The 16,009-nt window shown below is 37.8% G+C and overlaps 1 protein-coding gene across 1 annotated transcript in view; it reads left to right on the top strand.

Moving 5' to 3' along the window:
- The window catches only part of LOC121296502 (FRAS1-related extracellular matrix protein 1-like), a 54,435-nt gene that overhangs the window by 35,818 nt on the left and 2,608 nt on the right, over positions 1–16,009 (top strand). Inside the window, exons 17-36 of the mRNA XM_041222131.1 lie at positions 259–453; positions 901–1,086; positions 1,773–1,969; positions 2,208–2,433; positions 2,748–2,892; positions 3,238–3,379; positions 3,899–4,094; positions 5,974–6,238; positions 6,648–7,062; positions 8,373–8,574; positions 8,737–8,881; positions 9,291–9,420; positions 9,962–10,034; positions 10,451–10,600; positions 10,978–11,210; positions 11,965–12,012; positions 12,943–13,110; positions 13,493–13,624; positions 13,882–13,997; positions 15,038–15,123. Coding sequence (XP_041078065.1) covers positions 259–453; positions 901–1,086; positions 1,773–1,969; positions 2,208–2,433; positions 2,748–2,892; positions 3,238–3,379; positions 3,899–4,094; positions 5,974–6,238; positions 6,648–7,062; positions 8,373–8,574; positions 8,737–8,881; positions 9,291–9,420; positions 9,962–10,034; positions 10,451–10,600; positions 10,978–11,210; positions 11,965–12,012; positions 12,943–13,110; positions 13,493–13,624; positions 13,882–13,997; positions 15,038–15,123 — 3,450 coding nt within the window. The remainder of the gene's footprint in view (positions 1–258; positions 454–900; positions 1,087–1,772; positions 1,970–2,207; positions 2,434–2,747; positions 2,893–3,237; positions 3,380–3,898; positions 4,095–5,973; positions 6,239–6,647; positions 7,063–8,372; positions 8,575–8,736; positions 8,882–9,290; positions 9,421–9,961; positions 10,035–10,450; positions 10,601–10,977; positions 11,211–11,964; positions 12,013–12,942; positions 13,111–13,492; positions 13,625–13,881; positions 13,998–15,037; positions 15,124–16,009) is intronic.

The raw sequence follows: 16,009 nt of genomic DNA, 5'->3' as shown, positions 1-16,009 counted from the left end.
TAACTGTCCTAGAAAAGATTTTTGAGATTTTGCAATATACATGGTGGTTTTCTACCTCATTCACATCTCTCTCTCTCTCTCTCTCTCTCTCTCTCTCTCTCTCTCTCTCTCTCTCTCTCTCTCTCTCTCTCTCTCTCTCTCTCTCTCTTTCTATGAATTAACTCAGCAGTCACAACACTATAAATCTATTTGGCTGACCCCATCACAATTGGCAGGGGTTTATACATTGGATATTCATTGGTTAATTTCCTGTTCTAGGAGGGGAGATTGGACTGAGTCCCCGGTTTGACTCCATAACCTTCGTTATCTCTGATGAGGAAGCCGGCACGCATCAGAGCTGCTGCTATGATGGGCCTCTTCCACCCGCAGTGCGGCTTCATGATTTGCTTCCTGTGTACGACCTTAACATCACTGTCTTTCCTGTTGATAACCAGCCTCCCACCATCATCACTGGTAACTGTCTTCATTTCAAACTTACCCTGGGTCTTGTATGTATCTAAAGAACCAATAACAAGGGTTTTAGCATTAACATACAGTATATGTCACATAATTAATCACTTTTTTAAGGTATGAGAACAATGTTGGACACTGTCATGAACAGATTGCCTGAAGGAAGAATTAAGAGCTGAAGATCATCAAATAGATCATGAATCAAGGACAGGGTTTATTCTGATTTATATATGGATATAGATATCAAAACAGCTGCTAATATAAAGCTTAACATTGCAAGGTGAATTTTCAGGCTTTGTTATAAAAGGAGGCATTTAGATGCACAGTTGCAACAGTGACACCTAGTGAAGGCTTCATGTGCTCTGTTTTGTGTATTAACCATGCAGTCAACATTAGTAGAGAAAATCGGTCGCCAGTGTAGACAAACCCTTGTGACTCTGTATTCTGCAGGGGAAATGTTTGTTGTTGATGAAGGATCTTCAGCCACAATAACTATCAACCACCTGATTGTCAGCGATGCTGATACTCCTCTGGAAGAGTTAAAGTGTGTCCTGGCTTCTCCTCCACAGTTTGGCTACATAGAAAACATTCTGCCAACTCCAGGGTTTGAAAAGAGTAATATGGGCATCAGCATAGGTAAGTGTGAGTAAACATGTAATGTGAATCCATTGCGCAGTTTTGAAAAAAAAATCTTTTCATAGCAAACACTGATTTTCATTTCAAAACATGATGTCTGGTACGACACTAGGGTAAAAAAAAAAATCTGTGGAAGCCATGCTTTTTTTACTTGTACTTCCTAGTTAATTTCACCTGGAGAGTGAAACTGTCCCCACTCCACTGGCTTCTTTCCTGTCAATAGTCAATCAACTGTTCCCCTATTAACTGACATGCTTTCAGCCAATAACACGCTTTACCGAGAAGACACTGCTGAGGTGAAATGACCTAGTGAGTGCAAGTGCAAGCAACACAAGGATAAGAGACGTATGTAGCTAATGGAATTGCAAAACGGCTAAGATGTATTGAATGTTGTTAACTACATTTACTTTAACATAAACCTCTGTAGCCACTTATTTTATGAGTTTTAAAATCCTGCCATTTGTAATATCTCACATCACGTGTAAAGTAGAAATGGAATCTATTTATTTTTGCTAAGTCACGCATACATCCTGTTTAACTGCTGCAGTGAGTCCAAATCACAGGAAGGTGCCCCAGCATCACTAACTGTGTGACTGTACTGGGACTGAAACCCAGAATCTACTAGCGTTCACAGCTCTGGTGTACATCCTCACTGCTGCATATTGGTTCCTTGTTGTGTCTGCTAGGCTCATTTACCATGAAACACGTGAAGGAACTCCAGATTAACTATGTGCAGTCTCGACACAAGGGGACCGAACCCACTGCAGACCAGTTCCTGCTCTATGTCACGGATGGCAAACACCGTTCCATTGAAACACCCTTTTACGTCATAATCAACCCGACTAATGATGAAGTCCCACATTTTTTGGCAAGGAACATCACTGTAAGTTTGAGAGGCTGTTTTTGAAATGAATGACTTATTGTGATGAATTATATACCACAGGTTATTGAGAGCATCATACTATGGGGGTATGTGGAGGTATCTGTCTATCTGTCTGTGTCATTTGTTCACATGTAAATAAAATGGATGTAAGTAATTTTTTCATGTTACTGATAGCTCTAATTTTGTATTAGCAGCGGGGGCTGTAAGTTTCTGACATGCTTGTTTTACTACCCTGCAGGTGCAAGAGGGCCAAATGAAGGAACTGGGCCCATCTATAATCAACGTAGTGGACTTAGATATTCCCCCAGACAACCTGGAATTCACCATAATTCAGCAGCCACAGCATGGAATGATTATGAATAGAATCTATGGAAATGACATCACACACTATAAACAACGTATCCAAGGTCACCACAATCATGAGCTTCCTGTACGTGATTTCACAATGGATAACCTGAAGCACGGTACTGTATAATATCTAATCAAGCTTTGTATGTTTGTTTATAATCAAAAACACTGGGCATTGATAAGCAAAGTATGCCTTTTTTTAACCAGAGATAGACACACAATCTGGAATGCATTTTCCCTTTAAATATTGCCTCCATAACTAGAAAACACTCAAAAGTTATATATTTAGTGATACCAAAACGCATAATTCTTGGACAAACATTTTGACTGGAAGTTTTTTTTCAATGTATTTGTAATAAAATGGGAAAACAATTGTTGGTCTATGACTAGGCTTGCAAAAAATAGGCTTTTTTTCATTTTCGCTGTCCAGGAATGAAGCTGATGTACTTACATGATGACTCAGAGAATATGGATGATGGCTTCACGATTCAGCTGTCTGATGGAAAACACAATGTCCGCAGATTTGTTTCAGTCAAGATCTTTCCTGTCAACGATGAGAAACCCCAAGTTATAAAGTACATTTATTTTATGGTATCTTCTCCGTTTAGTTTGTAGTTTTATTTGTGTTTCTTATAAATAATTGATTAACACTTAAAAAGCCAAGCTTATGAAGATTTGCAGTGCTGTACACAAAGAAACACTCACTTGACAACACTATTCCCTGAGTAGGGAAACGTTTCATCTAATGCTTTCATCAATGTAATTATATCAAAAAAATTTGATAAAACATTGGTCAACAAGACTAGGAACTTAATTGTACAATTGTTGGTCTACTTGAAATTTGTCAACTTGACTTGTAAATGTGTATAATATTGTGTCAATGCTATATCTAAACAACTGCACTGTTTTGACTTGGTTAGGAACAATGGATTGGTTGTGGAGATGGGAGAGTCCAGGATTATCTCCAGTGCAGCCCTTTTTGCAGAAGATAATGACTCTCCAGGCGAACGTCTCTACTTTATGTTTGATGGTATTCCAAAGCAAGGAGTACTTCAGAGGAAGGTCAGTGAATGCTGATGGCTACACAAAGGGTTCAGTTTAAGGGTGTAATTAAGAAGATGTAAAGCTATTTTCTAAGGGGTTTTCACACAATATTACTGTTGTCTTCAACCATTCCTGCAGATGTTTCATTGACATCCTTAAGGAAGGCTATTGTTGTGTATAGTTGCAGAAACTGTTATAAAAAATATTAACCTACGAATGAGTTAGCCCACTTTCACTAATATGACCATAAAGGTGGGATCAGGGAAAAAAAAACTAATAAGTTAAAGCAATTCGCCCCCTTGTTTTATTTGTACATATCGTCTTAAGCATTCATGGTGAACTAATGTGCCTACTGGCACAAGTGGGAAAAGCAAGTGTCAAGAACGAGACAAAAAAGCTATTACTGTTTATATATATATATATATATATAATATATATATATATATATATATATATATATATATATATATATATATATATATATATATAGTAGTTTTGTCGCTATAGCAACAAGCCTATTTCTTATTGTTCTCTCAGGTACGCTCTGACTGGGTTGCTGTCTCTGTTGGGATGAACTGCACTCAGGAGGACATTGATATGAACCTCCTGAGGTACATGCACACAGGAGCTGTAGGATTCCTCGGCCAGGATTCCTTCAGCTTTCATCTATGGGATGGGAGCAACCGGTCTCCAGCTCAGCACTTCTACATCACAGTCAAGGACATGGAGAAAGGTAGAAAAAAATGTAACCTGTCTTTAAATAGTCCTTCTCATTGTATCTTTTTACTGTTTTTCTTGAGTGGTGACTGTATAGCGTTACACTTCTCCATGTGTCCCTACAACTGTTAAATAACGTACCTGTAACTTTTCTTTTCATTGTCAGTTCAAGTTGTAAGTGTAAAAAGTTGTCAGGATGTTAACAATGAAAAGAAAAATTACAAGTGTGTTATTTAAACAGTTGTAGCAACACGTGGGGATGTTTAACCATAGGTGCCTAAACCATCATTAATCATTGCGCCTAAATCACACAAGTCTGATTTTACTTAAGTGAAAAAGTTTGTTACAATGGTTTTTTCATTAAAAAACGTGTAACTTAGTTGCTCTTTGCTGATATTAATGTTCAGCTTTCATATTGAAACGTGTGTACTTACTCATAATTTAAACTAACATTGGTTTAATAATATATGTCCCTGAATGACTAAAAATGTAGACGTAAATGCTGATTGATAAAAAGGGTGACTCAATATTTACCAATGTAGCTCATGATATATCATCAACTCCATTGGTCTGGGGCAGGTAAATTTTGCATCCATTTTTATTTATTTTGGTGACTAAGGCTGTGGCAAATGTTGCCGGTGCTGCCGAAAACAACTGTACTCTTGTTAACGTATAAATAGTGTATGGGTGATCTGCACTGCCTGTAATAGTGTCATGAATCAGGTGTTTTAACCAATTAGCATTTTTGTGTGAGGGTGGGTGCTTATTGTTTCAACCTATCAACACCAAGCACTGCCCTGCTATGGAGAGCGTTTTCGAGTCTTGTAGTAGCTGGTTTCGCTGAGCTCAGCAATGTCTGATGACAAAATGTGAAAAACATTCTCTAGCATTCACCACTACATTTAAAACAAAAGCTGAGCACGGCATATTTGAACTGTGTAGTATGGTGTGTAGATAAGTGGAAAAAAATCCTCATTTAAATGAAACTCTGAGGCACTGACACAACAATGTGTGAAAAGTTCAAGGGGGTGTAGACTTTCTATAGGCACTGTATCTATGTCAATATATCTGTCAAAAAAAAAAGCCATATTATAACATTTTGTACATGTTATTGTTTGTGTTTGTTTAGCACATCCTTTTGATAAGCTGTATGTTGGAATTACAGGTACTGTACAGCACTGTGCAGATATGCCACTGGAACTGGTTCTGCAATTTGGTTTTACTTGTGTTTGTACTTAATACATGCTCAGTTAGTAGGTATTCTGTATTGTATGCTGAAACACATGTCCAATTTTGTGGGTTTACTATTACAAAAACAGTAACTTGAAAAAGTAAAATTGAGGTCTACCAGAGCTGCTTAGCAAAAGTTCTTTGCCTTTACCCCCCCCCCCCCCCCCCCCCCCCCCCATATTAAACATAGTTAGGCACCCCTGTGTATAACATTGTGTTTTTTGGCACCCCACTACTTACTGTTTAACAGCAGCTGTGAACCTGGATGAACCCACAGCAACAATAATGTGGAATGTACTTGTGTGGTTACAGAGCCCAAAATATAAAATGTACTATGCTAGTCTACCTAATAAATAGCAAATATAAAAAATACACATATACTGTGCAAGTGTTCCAGTGAATAAGAGATTCATACATTGTCCACCTAGCAAAGGAAGATTATTATTATTATTTTTTTTTTTTTATTTCAGTTAAGACATTAATTTCAGTAGTGTCTTAATTAGAAAAAGCCAATCAGAATACATTTCACACCACAACAATGAGTCATTGTGATCATTTACTGTGGGTCTCATATGCATTGATTATTGTAGCATTTTCCTGTGCAACAGAAACACTGCTGCACTTTAATGAACTGTGCAGTGACCCTTTTTTATGCTTCCTTCCAGGAGACATTGCCATTTTTGTTAAACCCCTCAAAATCTCCAAAGGAGAGCAGGTCATGTTGACCACTGATACTTTGCTTTCCGTGGATGGCACTGACAAGCCTGAAGAACTGATGTATGTCATTACCTCTCCGCCTGCCGGTGGCCACATCGAGTATGTCAGCTACCCCGGGGTGCCCATCACCACTTTCAGCCAGATGGATATCGCCGCACAGACCGTCTGCTTTGTTCATGACAACAGAGCAGATTCACAAAAGGAGGTGTTGAGGTAAGACTGCAGGGTATGTGCTTGGAATTCTATAAGCACTATCAAAATGAGAGGTATTACTGCCCTTAATACTGTAAAGATAATAAGGTGTATTTATTTACATTGACACACATTTTCAAAAGGAGCACACACACAACATTATTTAATAACCTACTAAAAGGTTTACAAGATCTTTAATTTGTTACACATTTCAATAGTTTCACACTAGCACATCATATAGTTATATGCCTTGTTAAAAAGGACCAGAACGGGGACAAAGCTCCTGGCTGCTTTGAGAGTGTTACATGGCTGACACAGGACTCAAACCCCCTGTAGTAATAGGTGTGCATTATCATTTCATTTCTGTAGATGGGGCGAGAAAAGAACACACACACATGCTGAAGGCGTGCCTTGCCTCTCTCGTTGCCAGATTTGTTGTCAGCAACGGCCTGTCCACTCAAAATGGGACGATGGAGATTGCCGTGGAGCAAGCTGGCCGCGTCCTGCCTACGGTCTCCCGCAACGCGGGCCTGCTAGTGCTGGAGGGCTCGATGATGGTGATTCCACCCGAGGCCCTGCAGCTCTCTGACCCAGACACCCCAGCACACAGCCTCACTTTCCAGCTGGCACAGCTCCCACAGTACGGGCAGCTCTCCCGGCGCGGTGCCCCACTGCTTCAGCACAGCTTCACCCAGCTCGATGTGAACAGCAGGGACCTGGCCTACAAACACGCTGGAGGGGACTCCCAGATTGACCGCTTCAGCTTTGTGGCTTCTGACGGGACCAACCACGGTTTCCTCATTGATGGGGAAAAGCAGACAGAGCCAGTCTTCTTCACTATCCAGGTACTAGCACAAATCCATCATTTAATTGTAGCAATATAACTGATTAATGAGCACTGTATCGGTAACCAGGTATTACAATGACACAATAAGGTTTATAATCCATCCTGACTCTGTGCGTTATAATTAGGGCTTCTGTTTTTCAGTTTTTATTCATTTCATTTTTCTGTACTTATTTTTAGCTATTTTTGAGCTTTGTGTAAATCTGTTTTTTCCCAAGCTTTCACTTTTTATATACTGTATGAAATTATTGTTTTTGGTTACTTTTCAAAATTCTTGGCCATTTTTTTTTTCTGTCACACTATGTATAGTAACTCGACAGCACTTGCAGATTTCAGTTGTATCTTGTTTCCTTTGTTGTCTTCCACAACAAAATCCTTATGGTCACGGGCATATTCTTCTAGGGTTTTTGTGTGTTTTGGCATTTTTTTACATTTCGCCACAATTTGCAATTCTGTTTTAAATTCCAAGAGTGTGTAACTTCCTATCGAACTGTAATATAGCTTTAAATCTCACAAGCGTGTTACAATCCGCCAATCGAAATGTATGAATTTGCTGCCACTCGGTAGTTGGGGCGGGTTTAAAGTATTCAGAACGAATCAATGCGAGATACAAGTCAGGAAGGAGGGACATTGTCCAACTGCACTGGCAAAGTTTTTTTTAGGTTATTTTATTTGTTCATTTCAGTGGTCAAGACAACGTGAGTTGAATAACCATTTTCAGTGTTTTTCCAGTGTTTATTGGATATACACTGATTTATTTAATTTTTTTTGTATCAGGGGTGTGTTATTAGTTTTTATTAGTTAAAACCGAAAATCAGAAGCCCTAATTATAATGTAAGTTGTTTTTCAATTGGTTATTACTGTTTCCTAAAGTTTAAGAAATTATTTATTTGGGTCTCAATTATCATTAGTTCAAAGGAGAATGAAATGCAATTAACAGAAATCTTTTGGGTCACAGGAAATAATGCCTTGAAGATAGTGATATTGTTTTAGGTTGTCAATTTCTGTATTTTTAAAATTTTAAATGGTAAATAAACACAAATAAAAAACAGGATTCATATTATTGTCTGTGGTATAATATCAGTTTATGTAAAACCAAATGCCGTTGATAGTTGAATATAGCTTATAAACATTTAAATATAATATTATGGTTGCACATTTTGAGTAATTTAAACAGTTCATATTTATATGATATATTTACAAATTACACTACCTATAATTTAAAGTCGTGTAGTTCTGTATTTAAAGCAGTGTAGCACCCAACCAGCCCCAAGCCACCAGTCCCCTGCCTATTTGCTTTTTGTCATCTAGATAGCGCAACTAGACAAGTCTTCTCCTAGAATTGTTCACCTTCAGTGCATATCAAAGGTGGAATTGTTGAAGGATGGCCGTTACGGGAGCTACATCTCCTCCAGAGACTTGAAAGCAACAGACGCTGATACCAAGGACGAGGAGATCATCTTCCAGATTCTACGGCCTCCTGATTTTGGTTACCTGGAAAACACAACAACAGGTAAGTGACAGGAGTTTGCAACAGCAAAACCCACCTCTCATCATCTCTTATCACAGAAACTAACCATTAACAAATTAAGAATGATATTAATGAGTTTCATAAAGGAAGTCTGATGAAATATTAAAAACTGTGACAGTAATTTGAAGTGTTATTGGTTTCAAGGAGACTTTGTTCGACAGAGGTTTACTCAGAAGGATTTAAACAGAAGACATATTCTTTATGTCATCAACCCATCTCTGGAGGCCCTGTCTGACAGCCTGGAGGTTTTGGTCTCAGACCCAACAGGAAATACTGGCATTCCAGAAACGTGAGGCACTTTCATTTATTTTTTTTAAAATGTAAATGAAAATCACCAAACAATCACTTACGATTGGCTTTAGAGCTGATTTACAGGCAGTCACCAATAGAGATTCCCAGTTGTATTCCTCCAGGACAGAGTAAGCAAACACTGTCACTGCTTGTGTTATCCCTGCATGGACTTCGGTCTACAATGTTTTAAGAGCAGTAAGTAAACCTAACATAAATTAAATTTAAAGTCACATAATCGCCATGTTTTTGCTACAGTATGAAGGCAGGTTGTGGAGGCTAGGTGGACAGCATCCTAAAATTAGTATGTTTTACTAATTATTAACAATAATAAAATTGTAATAAAAATAATAACTTGTATACTGGTAACCTTTTAGTTTTCACATGAACTTCTACTGAATTTACTGCAGGCTTGAACTGAAGTGGTCTCGAATCGAGTTCTCCCAGTCTGAGTATGTAGTGTGTGAAGATGTAGGGACACTTTCATTGCCAATTACTAGAGAGGGCTATGCGATGGAGTCTTCTTTCATTGGAATCAAGGTAAATGCTAATCCTGGTTGTCTTACAGTTCAAGAGAATAAATCTTTTCAATTCAGTGCAATTTGTTATCTTAATGCAAAACTGATGTGACAACTAATTGATATTTGCATCAACATACAATTTAAATAAGCTTTACAATTGCTTAGCTTTCATTTTCTAGGTAAAATAAACAGTGCTTGAAAAAGACACACAATATAAAATAAGAGACCTTCATGAAGGAATGTAAATTCAAAGCAGTTACTATTTGAACATTTACATTACCTTCACATTCTTACAGAAACTGCATGGAGAATGCAGATGGTGTGTGTCTTCCTCTGGTGGATAACTAGTGTAATAACAGGTTATCATTAACAAGAGCAAGCATATCCACAAATATAACTTTTCTTCTTGACTTCAAAGATCTCAACTTCAATTCAGTCTGCTTACACTTAAATAACAGGCCTTAAACACATTACAGGTGTGGCTGAATCTATTGTAAATGGGCAGAGAAAATAAACCTGCTTGTTTGTTAATCTTCTTGTGTTTATATTTTATTATTTAGATCAATGAGATCTCTGCTTCTGTCGGGAAGGATTTTACTCTCAGCCCCTCCAGCTTGATCCAGTTTGATCCTGGTATGTTATTAATGTGTTTCCCTTTCATTTCAAGAGTAGATTTGTCAAATACTTGACTGGATCTGGGAGGTAAAGTCAGCAAAGGAGTCTTTCTTCTCAGGCACCTGCAGAGCTCAAAGTGGACTCCTGCAGGGTTGACCTTTGTTCTCTAGGTTGCCAACATGGGTGTAAAGAGTCAATTGGCTTGGCAGTTGGATCAGTCTGTTTTAGATGTTCATTCAGAGATGTTCCTTTAAATATCATACAAATCTAAAAAAAAGTCTTTGAATTTTTAGCAGAATCTAGCAGATTCTCCCATGATAAACACAGCAAGTGCTGGCAGGTGTCAATTACAGTGACCTCCAGTGTTTTTTCATCCGTACAGGCACTGTGGGATGATGTGGCTGAGAGTCAGTGTATTTTTCTTTCATTCCCAGGGGTTTCATCCAGGACTTGGAACATAAGGATAACAAGTGACAGACTAGAAGAAGCTGAGGAGGTGTTTGAAGTGGTTCTCAACTCACCTGTTAACAGTGTGCTAGGAAGCAAGATGAAATTAGTGGTGAAAATCATTGACTCAAGGAAAGGTATTAATTGATGTGAAGACACCGGTCTGACTGTGAAATCACTCGTACTGCAACTGTCTGTGCACGCTATAGAGGATGATGTGGTTTCTATGCAATTGATTGAACTAGTGATAGATCTAAATATCAACATATTTTTATCATATATTTTTACATAGTGTAATTCATTTCCATTATGTACTGTAATTCAGCACTTTATTTTTGCAAAACCAGCACAATCAGCCATCTTTATTTAGGGAGAAATAAAATAATCAGAAATGTATTTTAATTTGGAAGTACTGCACCTCCAGTGTGTTTTTTTGGAGCTGGGTTGTAGGGTAACAATAAAATTAGTATGTGAATGTGTTTTGAACCCAGTGGATCTTGTTTTTTGCACACAGGTCAGTGTAGTAATGGTAGAAACACTGGCCAGGTCCCAGCTGTCCCTCGACTAAGCGGTCAGCTGCCCCCAGGCACTGCTGAGTATCCTCCCCCCAGTCATGGTGTAATCCAGGTAGAGAAAATCCCACTTACTCCTGTGGAGGGCACTGGGTGGACAAGAGGCGACGTACCACAGGAAAACAACTCACCTCCACCAAAGAAAAGACTCAGGGTCATCGGAAATGGAAAAATGGTAAGCAACTGGCAACAATTTTGATGGCATTAAGCATAATGTATGTGTTTTTCAAAAGTGTTTTAGGTGACTGTAAAAGGTAACAATTCCTACTGTATTTCAGGCTGAGATATTCTTGTATAAAAATAGGGTCAAAATCATTACAACGATTGTATTTTTCGGTAAACATGGAGGTGGGGAGATACTGAGTGTGAACTGGGAAATGGTCATGATATTAATGAAGCTGTATATTTCTAAAATTGGACTGTGAGGAAACCAGAATATACAGGTTTTATGCTGTTTTATCAACCATAACTTAAAATACTCACAGCTTTTAAGAAAAATGGTAAAACCTATAATATAGTATTACAACAAATGCATTATTTAAGACTACATCTAATTCCACCAACTGTTACTAATGAAATAGCATGGATTTTGTTGTTGTTTGAGAGGGCAAAATTGTGGGTGAAAATTGTTTTTAAAAAAAGTATATCTATATATATATAGAAAAAACGGGGCAGTTCATGTTCCTGCATTTCCCTATAAATACTACTTAGAGAAATGGACTTTCCTTTCATTTCAGGACATCATTATCATAATAATAACTTTTGATAAAACCAGGAATTTTGGAGTACAATATTAGTAAAGGCCATAGCTTTTAAGTTAAAAAAAAATATTAGATTTACTATACTTGATTCACCTGGAAATGATTCTAAATATTTTCTTTTCCTCCATTACTTAGCATCTTCCTGAAGTGCTTATTTCTTTCTAACAGGTCCGCCCTTCATACATTGAACAAAATGGGACAGATGTAGTGTTTACAGTAAGTTAATTTCATTGGGTTACACTATTTTATATTATTCATGTTCATGGCTAAAGGTTAATTCTAATTACTACAAATTTTGTCATGCCCTGTTTGAGGGCATTATTGTCTTTGAAGATACATTACAATGTACAATACAAAACCATATTTAAATTAGGTCGGGGCTCAACACAATTATTAATATAAAACATTAATCATCAGATGTTTTAAATAAAGAGTTTTAAAAAAAATACAATCTAAAATTAAAATAGAAGATCATTTTCTTGCTTTGGCCCAGTGCTTTTTATTTTCATTCACACATCATGGGACATAAATGGAAATTCGACTTTTATTTTGCAGTGCTCATGAGAACATAAGAGCATTAAAAAAAATAATAAAAACGAATGAGAGGAGGCCATTTAGTCCATCTAAGCTTGTTCGGTTCCTAGTAGCTCATTCCTCTCAGAACGTTATGAATATTCAGGATTCCTCTGTGTAGTTAATAAGTAGAAGCTATGCCTTTAAGGACTGTCGTGATATTCAGGACACTGACGTAAACCTGGTTGTTAGTGTTTTCCGGTCGAATGGAGATAGAGAGCAACAGCTAAGAGAGTGAGTGAAAAACAACGATAAAGTTCAGTTACAGTTTAGTTACAACTGACTCCTGCATTTTCACTATATCACATTGAAGTTGGCCTGTATCCAGATCATACTCATCCCTGCAACAATGTTGGTGCTCTGATTGCAATGTGTGGATTGTTCTGGAAACAGTAAACAAGCATTGTTGCAGATTTGCACATAGATCTAAAGGCACATTCTGAAATATATTTGCAACCAAAATCATTTGTGCTGCCCACAACTATTCCTGTATTTTTGTATCATCTCACTTAATTCACTATCATCGCTCTTAACTGTATTGTCCTCCCTTGAATGCTTCCTCTTTGTATTCAGTACCATGGGATCATGTCGCTCAGAGTGGAGGATGATAGCTCTCCATCTAGCTCTGGCAAAAGAGCCAAGATACTGGTGACCAGTAGAGGGCAGCAGAGGTATCCCGTTAGTTCTCCTACCACTGAGCTCCTGCATGCTGACAAAGCCGCCACCCACTCCACAAAACAGGTACTGAAACACAAGTAGTGTGAAACTACAAAATCCACTCCTATACTTTGTATTACTTCTGTATTGCAAACTCTTATTGTCATGCTTTACCAAATCCTTTATGGTAATGGTCTTGTACTAAGGGACAGTGGTCACACAATGGCAGCTACACTGGTATGAGACTTTGTTAGACTGGACATTTATGTCAAAAATCTTTTCATATTTTTGACATAAAAATGTTATCACAATAGTACAAATAAACAAATACACACATCAAGTGTAATTACTTATGGACAGTGGCGTGTCAAGAATAGTTGAACTTGATAAAACGATGTTAGAACAGAAATGTATTACTGATTACACACTGGCACACAAAGTAAAGCTGATATTGGTTCTTTTGTAGGATGACTACAGTAAATCCTTTCCTAAGCCCTGCACAACTGACCTGAAAGGTCTTCTTCATTTTGACCAAAGTGCCCAAAAACTGTTTCATTGTGATGGGATTTCTTGGAAACCGTGGAAGCCAACTAGTGATGTAATTACCTTTCTGCATTAAATGACTATGTCTTGCCACCTTGTTGCAATATACTATATTTTTTTTGCTGTCAGTTTCTAATACACTCTTGAAACATGCTTCATGAACAGTTTGACAGATTATTCAGTTGAGATGATTAGTTAAATTAAACTGATGGGATTATTTTTAGTTTAAAAAAAAAAAAAAACGGGGCAGTTCATGTTCCTACATTTCCCTATAAATACTACTTAGAGAAATGGACTTTCCTTTCATTTCAGGACATCAATGCCAAGAAATGTTCTCTTGGATGGATCTACCATGGAAACCATTGCTACTACATCAGCACAGACAACAAATCAACATGGAATTCAGCTGCAAGAGCGTGCAAGGAAATGTAAGGGCAATATTGCATTGCTCATGCAAATAATGTAATATATGCATCTGAAAATCTGATACTCTTGGTTTGCTGCTTGATTGTGTATTGTATTATCCCCACTGGTGGATGTGTGTTGTGTATCTCCAGCAACAGAAATGCAATAGGCACTGTTTTTAACGTATGTGTAGAGAACTAGTCATTCAGTTCAGAATCAGGGTCATGGTGCCCTATGTATTCTGGCTAGTGATTGTTTTGTTAATGGTTTTATCATACTTAGATGTTTTACATGCCTTGAAAACTGCTTTTCAAATTGTGTTGAAACAGTGTATCATGGGAACAGTTTGTCTGATTTTGATCAATCTTTGCATGGACAGTTGTTGTATTAAGTTATTGAACATGCTGGCATGTAACGCAGGACTCAGCATTGTACAAAAGCATACAGTTAATGGAAACTATATATGTTTCTGAAAGGAGGATCCACCCCAAATCACATAGGCAATCAGAATGTTCTTATAAAGAGACCTATGCCCATGCCTCCTTGTCGTTTCTTTGTTTGGTCCTCCTCCTTCCCTGCCTTCACCTTGTAGTGTGCCTTGTCCAGGGTGTCTGCTGCCCACTGACTATAAGCTGTCATAAATCATCAAAGTGCCACTCACCCTACCAATAGCTGTCATACTCATGCATCCACCTCAGCAGTTCAGCCAGCTCACAAGGGGGGGGGGGGGGGGGGGGGGTAACGTCGCCCAAAGTGCCACTTGCCTTGCCGCAGGCAATAACTGCTAATAATCATTACATAACACTTCAGCACCACATGGGGAAGGTGGCCGCTGGCATGACTGTCATTAATCAATAACCATAACAACTCATTCAGCCAGCACACGGGCTGCTCTAGAGCTCATTGGACAAGGCCATGGGCCAAAAATTATATTACGTTCTCTTGGTCCTTCTGTCAAATGCAATAAAGGTTCGGTCAAATCAATCTTTGGTGGATGTCTCCTGCCTGAATTGTTTACTTATGACCGGTGGGGAATCTTTATTTTCTGTTTATTTTTGGACAGACATCGTGGCAATCTGGTTAGTGTCCTCTCAAAACCTGACATGACGTGGCTGTGGGACTTCAGCGGAAGGAAGCCATTTTGGATTGGTATGGTTTTTAGAAAATAATAGAGTGTAATAGATATTGTGTCACTAGCGTGTAATAAATAGTGTTGGTAGAGTGTAATAGATACTGTGTCAGTAGAGTGTAACAGATATTGTGTCACAAGAGTGTAATATATGTTGTGTCACTAGAGTGTAATAAATAGTATCGGTAGAGTGTAATAGATACTGTGTCAGTTGGAACATTATTATGAAACTAAAACATTTTTCTGAAAGATGTTGTCATGAATTAAAATTCACGAGATCCCACTCATAATTTAATTTTGTGCTTTTAAGGAGGACTTATTTGATGCCAATTTCAGCATTTTTTGAGCAGTAAAATGGCTAGCATAAGCAGTTACAAAGTGAGCCACTTTCAAACCCGGGCACCCAGTGGTAATCACCTAGTTCATTAAAGGCATACTTTATATCTTCAACATTTTGCTAATATTTACATTTTGTACCTGTTTGATACCCTATTATGTGTGTGCTCTATCAGTCTATATTGCTGTGGTTGCTGAGATCATCAGGCTTATAGCAAAAATTGCCTTTTTCAACCAATTCTAATGAGTAATTGCTGTGAATAATTTTCAGAAATGACCACTAGGAGTGTGCAGCTGTATATGAGGCAGTATATGGAAAATCTCTCATCAAAAATATGACCCATGGTCATTTTTAACCACCTCAGTTCAGAAATTCTGCTCTTGAAAGTTTTTGAAGAAGGACATTTTTTGCTGGAAAAGTTTGTAAAATATGTTTAAATATGGTGTAAGCTGAAAACAAACCCAGCATATAATGACAGAGAACACACTGCATTATCTAATCCCTAAAATATGATTTTACAATTGGTTTGTGACTGAAATATAAGAGATTTTATAACCACCTACCAAAAC

The sequence above is a fragment of the Polyodon spathula genome, chromosome 2, assembly GCF_017654505.1.
Source record: "Polyodon spathula isolate WHYD16114869_AA chromosome 2, ASM1765450v1, whole genome shotgun sequence".
Classification (NCBI taxonomy): domain Eukaryota; kingdom Metazoa; phylum Chordata; class Actinopteri; order Acipenseriformes; family Polyodontidae; genus Polyodon; species Polyodon spathula.
Note: the sequence above shows the minus strand (reverse complement) of the source record. Positions and strands in the feature narration are given on the sequence as shown.